Source organism: Limulus polyphemus, unplaced genomic scaffold, assembly GCF_000517525.1.
Source record: "Limulus polyphemus unplaced genomic scaffold, Limulus_polyphemus-2.1.2 Scaffold1703, whole genome shotgun sequence".
NCBI classification, from domain to species: domain Eukaryota; kingdom Metazoa; phylum Arthropoda; class Merostomata; order Xiphosura; family Limulidae; genus Limulus; species Limulus polyphemus.
This window is the reverse complement of record NW_013667313.1, coordinates 77,344-85,055: the sequence shown is the minus strand read 5'-3', so window position 1 is coordinate 85,055 and position 7,712 is coordinate 77,344. Positions and strand designations below refer to the sequence as shown.

The window sequence follows — 7,712 nt, the reverse complement described above, 5'->3', positions numbered from 1 at the left end:
TTGGTTAGCTGGTGTCTAAACTAATGAAGTATTGACTGTTGATGGGTGATTGGTGTAGCTGGTGTCTAAACTAATGACGTATGATGACAAAACCTTGTCGAAACGTTGTACATTTGCTGTTATATTAAAGTTTTTCTTCATTACCCATTCAAGCCGTCTTCCAGCCATTATAAGAAGAAACAAAGATTTATCCTATATAGTGGGATTTTAAACCAGTTTCATTGTGTGTGATTAAACATAAGTTTTAGCATTTTGATTTGGTTAACCTGTACAAAGTTTCTGGGCCTCTTTCAAGCCTAAAAACAAGACCTGTTTGTTCATGTTTCTTAAATCATTATAAATTCTTGAAATATAAATGTAGAGCTACTTACTTGTGCATATTGCATGGCTCATATATCTGTTACACAGACTCACATACATTTCATGTATAAATAAAAAGGTTATTCTTTTATGTATACATTAAATGTTTTCTATAATAATAATAATAATGGAAAATTAAATAAAATTATTCTTGTACATGAAGGAAAAATGTTAATGCAACAGCACAGGAAAATAAATTAGTACACTTATTGTGTACTTGAAATGTAATTATGAACATGAATCTCCTTTTTAGATAAGTTCTGAAGCAAAATCTCAAAAGTCTCAAAACATCCAAACATGTTGTTGAAAAATGAGATTGATTCTTGCTCAAAGCCCATAGTCTTATGTAAATAAAGACTTCTGGTTTTAATTCCAGCTTGCCAAGCTAAAGTTTAATACTTAATGTAATTTTTCTCATGACTTAAATATATGGTAGAGAAAAAGCAGTAGCAAAGCTTTGATTAAATATCATCTTGAAAATTTAATAAGACTTGCAAAAACCAATGAACATACAATAAGCAAAAAAATAATTTGAAAGAAATAAAAATTTGTGCCCTTGTGTTTTAAAAGCAAGCTACAACAGGATATAAGAAATAGCATCTATGTGTGTATGTGCATAGAAAAACACACATTCTTAATTCTTTTCTTGTTATGGTTTGTGCAAAAATATACACAGAAGTATGAAAAAAAAGGTAATATTAACAGAGCAATTGTTCTAAAATATGAATTATAACTTAAAAATTTGGGGTATTATCATACCTATGACAGTTCAATAATTGAGTACAATTTAAGACTCAATTCAACATTCCCAGAAGTTTACAATATGTGAAACCCTAAAAACAATTCTTAAAGAATTATTTTTTAGTTTCAACATATGCAGTGTAGACTAGAGTATTTTTGGCCATTGTAAATATATGACAAATAACCATATAGAGAAAAACTATATATATTTCATTCATTTCCCTGAGGTTTTTATTTTAAACCTTTATTGAAGGTTACAGCTTCTGGTGAGGCTCTAGTATTTTACTCATATGGAACTAAATGTCATTTAATTACAAAATATTCTTAAATTAAATGTGAAGATCTTAGTCATAAAAAGTGATAAATAGCCATGGCTTTCTTACTGGTGATCTTACTTAAGTATTTAAATCTTAATCTCAAATAGTTTAGGTCAGGACAGATTTGAATTCATTACTTTATGCAAAAATAATAAATAAATAAAAATATACCAATATAAATCTGTGTTTGATGTTAGTTAGCATAGTACATGTACATGGTCAGTGGAAGATCAAAAGGAAAAATGAACAGTAAAGATATAATAAGCTGACACAAGCATGACTAACAAGATTTAAAATATCTGTCCTATTAATCTTATTAAAAAACTAACCCTCCTTAACTGATTTCCACAAACAAAACAGCATTAAGTACACAGTTTCTTGTACTGAACACAACATTGCTTAAGAACACAGATTCTAAAGCATAAATTTATAATACTTAAGATTCGTCTACCCCTAAAAAAATATGGTACATTAAAAAGTTGAATTATTAGGCAAATATTACGCAAATTAGTATAAATATATTAATATATGTATGACCTTAAATATGCTTTTTTAAATTCTCTTGCTACAATTACTTCAGTTTTGGTAACTAACCAAAACACATTATAAGGAGTCATGGAACACTATAAAAAGTTAATTTTTTAAAGACAGTTTAAAAGCATGAAGAAGTACCTTCTATAACAATGCATGTCTGTATGTATGTGTGCAGGAAAAAATTTGTGGCTCAATGGCTTATATCATTCACTCTTTTGTTTTTCACTTAAATCAAAAGATAATTATTTCAGCCACTGTAAATGGAAAATGGACTAAATGTCTTAAAATACCAAGAGTTCTCCTTAGCAATTATTATTTTGTTTTTCTCAAATCCAAATTAGTTCCTTTACGAATTAGGAATAATTTCTTATGACATATATTCAATAACAACAAAATCCTATGCATATGTACATTATGAAAATAAAACCACAAAATGAAAAATACATTAGATATAAAACAATTCCTGTTGCAGCAATGATCTATTTTACTACATATGCACATCCAGTTTTGTTTTATACAAAAAATTCAAAATTCACTATACACAACCATATTTAAATTGCTTTAGCACTGTAAAGAATAAACTTTTCAACATTTAAATTAATAAAAAAATACTGGTCAGAGCTTAAATAAAAAAAAATCACAAACAATAACAACATAAATCTGTTTAATAAAAATCTGATCAGGAGTCAGTTTTATAATAACTGTGAATCAAGGAATCACTACTTGACTAACAGAGAGTCACTGAGTAATATCAATTATATCTTGTATGTTTATAGTTAATAAAATTGTGCTGTAATGTTTATAAAGATAAATATTAAAAAATTACCCCTCTTCTCCTTTCTTTAATAACCTTCTTACTTACTGAAATAACTAAAAGTGGGAACATGTAAAAGGTTCAGCAATAGTATCAAACTACCAGCTTTGAAAAAGGATTTTAATAAAAGACTTGTGTTCATCCATTCTAGTTATTTTTCAAAAACTGGCAAGGAGCAGAACATCTGTAACAATCAATACATTAGCATTTCCTATTTGCTATATGCCTTAAAAAACAACAATATTAATTTGCAAATAACTATTATTAACAAGATCAAAATGACATATTGGATGATACTATACTGGCTCAAACCCAACCAATTACAAGTAACAGCTATTTTCAGTATAGTTCCATCTGTGCAGAAAAGTCATACTTCACTTATTCCTTTTCAGGTAATTAAGTCAGTAAATACCTATTCCAATTATCAATCTATTTATCAGATTGTGTTAAGTGTGATATATATGTTTAAAATGAGAACCTGGTCAATCTTATGATGAAATTTTATACACACACCTTACATATTTTTGTGCAAAATAAGAAAGCAATGCATTAACATGACTAGAAATACACATTTTTACCATCTTAATTGGCACCGCAAAACAATGAGGCAAAAAATATTATTATGGGTGTCTGGAAGCTATAAATTACTTACTCTATTATTTAACTAAAAGTATATAATAAAATGAAAAATACAATCTCGTGTCAGTTTTGAGATATATTAAGAATTAATTAAAAGACATAAAATTGAAACAAAGTTTATACATTATATACCAAAAAAGAGGAAAGAAATATTAACTTTCAGTGACAATAGCTACACAAGTAGGCCTTTCACTGTGAGGGAAAAAAAATAAAATAAAAATAATAACAACATGTTACGTAGCAGGCCCCTCTGAGACACTTCTAGCCAACATTAAATCCTCATTAACAAATGAAAATCCACGGAACTCATCTTGATTGATAGTGCGAATAAGGTCAGGATTCAGTACTGTAAGAACTGGATCTTCTCTTGTGAAATCCTGATCAAAGTTATTGACATCCCTTTTAGTTTTCTAGAATTATAAGAATAATATGTCAATAGAGTATATATATATATATAAATATATGGATTATAAAATATGAAAACATACTCTGCTCAGTACCAAATCTACAATCATAGGAATATAAAGATCACAAAAGACACATATCAAGGTAAATTCAGTTTCAATATATATTATATATATACACACATTTACAGTAACTTTATAACATGTTTCATTTGATTACACTTTAAAATGTATGATTTGTTTTTCCAATTCATTAAGAAGTTGAGTTTTTCAAGTCATGATTGCTTGGTCAAAAAAGAAGCAACAACTGTGGAGTTACACAGTGAGTTCATAACCCTGTGTATATTAGTACTTATTATAATTTGATTAATCTAACAAATATAAGACTTAATCTCATTTCCTTCTAAATTGTGTTTGAAAAATATACAAGTATTTGTTTATATGAAAACTACTGTCATCTCAATAACTTTGTCAAAGCCATGCTCTTAAAACATTTCTATTTATTTTTAAGCATCAAAATTAAGTTACATATCTTATTCCTTTACAAATTAAAAACAAAAATTTTTTATACCAGTAATAAGAAATCACTTTGAATTCAAACTCATCCTAGATATTACACTAGGAAGGGATATAAAAATTGTGTTTTCAGTTGAACAGTGTTTACTGACACCAAGGGCTATCTGTACATAACTGTCCCTAACTTTTAAGTAGTAGACTACAGGGAAGACAGAAAGGCAAACTCTTGGGCTGCTCTTATCTGATCAAATAGTGAGAATTGACCATCACTCTTATAATACATTAACAGCCCTAAAGTGCATCTTTGTGGTAATGAGCCAGTTTCACAGTCTGGGCACACTAACTGTTATGCCATGTCTGCTTAAAATAGTTATCAAAGTGGAGTATAGACAGCTGTGGCAAATAAATATAGCATTTAAAACTAAGTTAGTTTACAGTAGGTCAGTATTATCAACTAAACTAAATTTTATGTAATATTTCAGATACAGACTTTAATAATCATTAATGAATACTGAATAGATATATAAAAATCATATATCATCAAGGTCCTTTATTTAAAACTTACACAAAACTGTTAGTACTATTATACCAAATATCTTAAATTATTTCACATGTAACTGTATTTAATAGAAGTACAGTAACATTTTTATCTCTAAAATGCTTAAAACATATGATTAGTCATTCTTTTGATACTAATTAGTATATTCCTAATTTACAAGTAAGCAAGTACATATGTTCAAAAACCCTTAGAATTAAAATCACTGTGTTTCACTAGGTTTACCTAGCATCAACAGGTAGCATGCTTACTTGTTTATCCATAGAAAAAAAATTTTTGTATTTAAAAGTCCTTCCAATAATTGATTATTAATTTTACTTGTGTTTTGGATTTTGTCCCTATATAGACACCCCACATTTTGTAGTAGTAGACTAGAGGGAAGGCAGCTAGTCAACACTGCCTACCATTAATTCTGGGGCTTCCTTGTTATACTGAATAGTAGAATTTGACTGTCACTTTTATAATGCACCCACAGTCACAAAGTACGAAGCTCAGTTTTTCATTGTTAATGGGACATGAACAATAGACCCACAGATTCAAAGACTGGCACACCCTTGGCTCTTGTTATGAATTACTATAATACAGTGTTCACTAAATAAACACAGAAACAAATTAAATTAGGTAATATTTTGTTTTAGTTATATGAAACATTTAACATTCTTAAATTCTGTTTTATACTATTACCTTATTTACTTAATAGTTATTTTAATAACTACTGATAAATATGAAACTGCTTAATATCATGCTGGATAATAACAGAGTGGCCACATACTTTCCAAATATTTTTTCCCATTTTTATAGGAAAAATTCCACATTTTCAGACCTCTATAGAATTTCATATGACACATTGGTATTTCAATTCTTCCTCATAATTCTACCTAATCATCACTTTAGCTTGTAATCTGGTTACAAAGAGTAATAACAATTTCAGAACATACTTAATTCAAACAATGGTAATAAAGTGAAACAAGGACACTGCAATTTAACAATAGAAAATAGAATACTGCATTTTTATTTATAAAAGAATATTTGAACTAATTTTTCATTCCATACTATAAATTTGATAGTTATCATTGGATAAAATAACAGATTGATCAAGATTACATAAAAATATCCCAGTTACTAGCATAGCCCAACAGCATGGTTTGAATCTTGTGCAGGTTACTAGACAGGCAAGAAGAAAGTGCATTGGGAGTGAGGAGGACATGTAGAAAGGTGTGTAGAGGTTAGTATCTATCAGAAATATATTTTGAGGTGATGAAAATGTTAATTTTCAAGACAATACCTCACCATTTCACACAGAATAGCTAGAATCTCACAGTGAAATGGTAAAGGGGTTGGTGCAAACATTAAACCTAGGTAAGCACTCTTCAGAAAACACTCAAAAGGAAAGTCCATGGAATGCAACACCTGACAGCAGGGGCTCCACAAGGGGACACACACACATAGGAGACCCACACCTCGTCTCAACCAGGGTACACTCTTAGCCTGGCAGTAGATGGAAGAAAAAAAAACAAGCTCCAAGTGTTGCAGAGATGGGCAGAATTTTAGCATGGTTAACCAAACACTAGTATACAAGTAGTTGGTGAGGCAAGAAGTGTAGTGTGGTTAGGGTTCAATCAAACTGTTAGGCATGTCTCACTCATACTGCTGCAGGAGGAGGGTACACATGCTGTTTGAGGGATGACTCTCAGTACTCCAGCGGTAAGGAAATGGTAAGGAATAAGGGTCTTCTGTGCTCCACTAGAAGAAGGGGGGGGGGATTTGCATGAAGGAAACCCAGAGTAGTATCCAGATCCCTATCAGAGGCTTGCCGGAAAAGTCCTTTATTGGAGACAGTGCAGTGAGTGATCATGAAACCCTATTTTTATAAATTGGGAAGTGCAAGGCAAACAAGTGGGCAGTCATTTTCCTGGTGCCACTTTTTTTTTCCATGATAGTCCATGGAAGGTATGGTCTAGATTGGAAAAAAAAAAAGAGTAAATTTAATACCACAAGAATATCTCTCTAGTGGTCTTAAGGAACACCCCATTTCGACAGTGGGCATTAGTAGAGCCAGGGTGGATGGGTTGAGTGCTTTCAGTTACCCCAGACCCAATACAGATTTTGAGAAAGAAGCATACTTTGGGAAGTAACACCAGCCACCTGGCAGGATCTTATAAAAGGAAAAAGAAGAAAATGAGCATACCCTTCTTGAAGATGGTGTGATTGCAGAACAGCAAAGAGAGAGAGTTAAAATCCCGCAGGAGATGAAACAACCAGATGATGAAGATGATGGGAGACAAATGTATGCAGAGTTGTCTAAATGCTAGCTAGAAGAATCTCATCCAAGGGTCAGTAAAAGTGAGACAGGTGATAAATCTGATGCAACAAAACAGAAAGAGCCTATGAGCATCAATATCCAGGAAAAAATACACCAACCAAGGATTTGGTGGACCCATCCCACAAGGGTATAAGGCAAGAGGTCCCTGAAGGAAGAGGGGTTTCAAAGTAGAAACAGATGATGATGGGTACCCCAGTAGGGAGATATATGTGCTAAGTAACACCAAACAGCCTGAACCATACACAGAAGGTGAACTATGTCTAAATGAGCATAGAAGTGAGGGAGACCGAAAAAAATCACCTTCCTGAGCAGCTGAAGTCTTAGGGAGGATAGAGAAGTAAGTGTGGTGAAAGAAAGTAAGGGAAACATCAATGATGACAACGACAGGCAAGAAGAAGGAAACATGTCTTCAGGGAAAGATGGCATAAAGAACATGAAGCCAACAGCTCAAATGAAGCATGTGTAAGAGCATGTAAAACTATTAGGTCATCAAGAAATTAATGTCACC

At 31.2% G+C, this 7,712-nt stretch overlaps 1 protein-coding gene across 1 annotated transcript in view; it reads right to left on the bottom strand.

The window, feature by feature from the left end:
• Nucleotides 1-91: 91 nt before the first annotated feature.
• The window catches only part of LOC106464630 (calcium-independent protein kinase C-like), an 83,696-nt gene continuing 76,075 nt past the window's right edge, over nucleotides 92-7,712 (bottom strand). Inside the window, exon 16 of the mRNA XM_022392358.1 lies at nucleotides 92-3,815. Coding sequence (XP_022248066.1) covers nucleotides 3,639-3,815 — 177 coding nt within the window. The 3' untranslated portion in view covers nucleotides 92-3,638. The remainder of the gene's footprint in view (nucleotides 3,816-7,712) is intronic.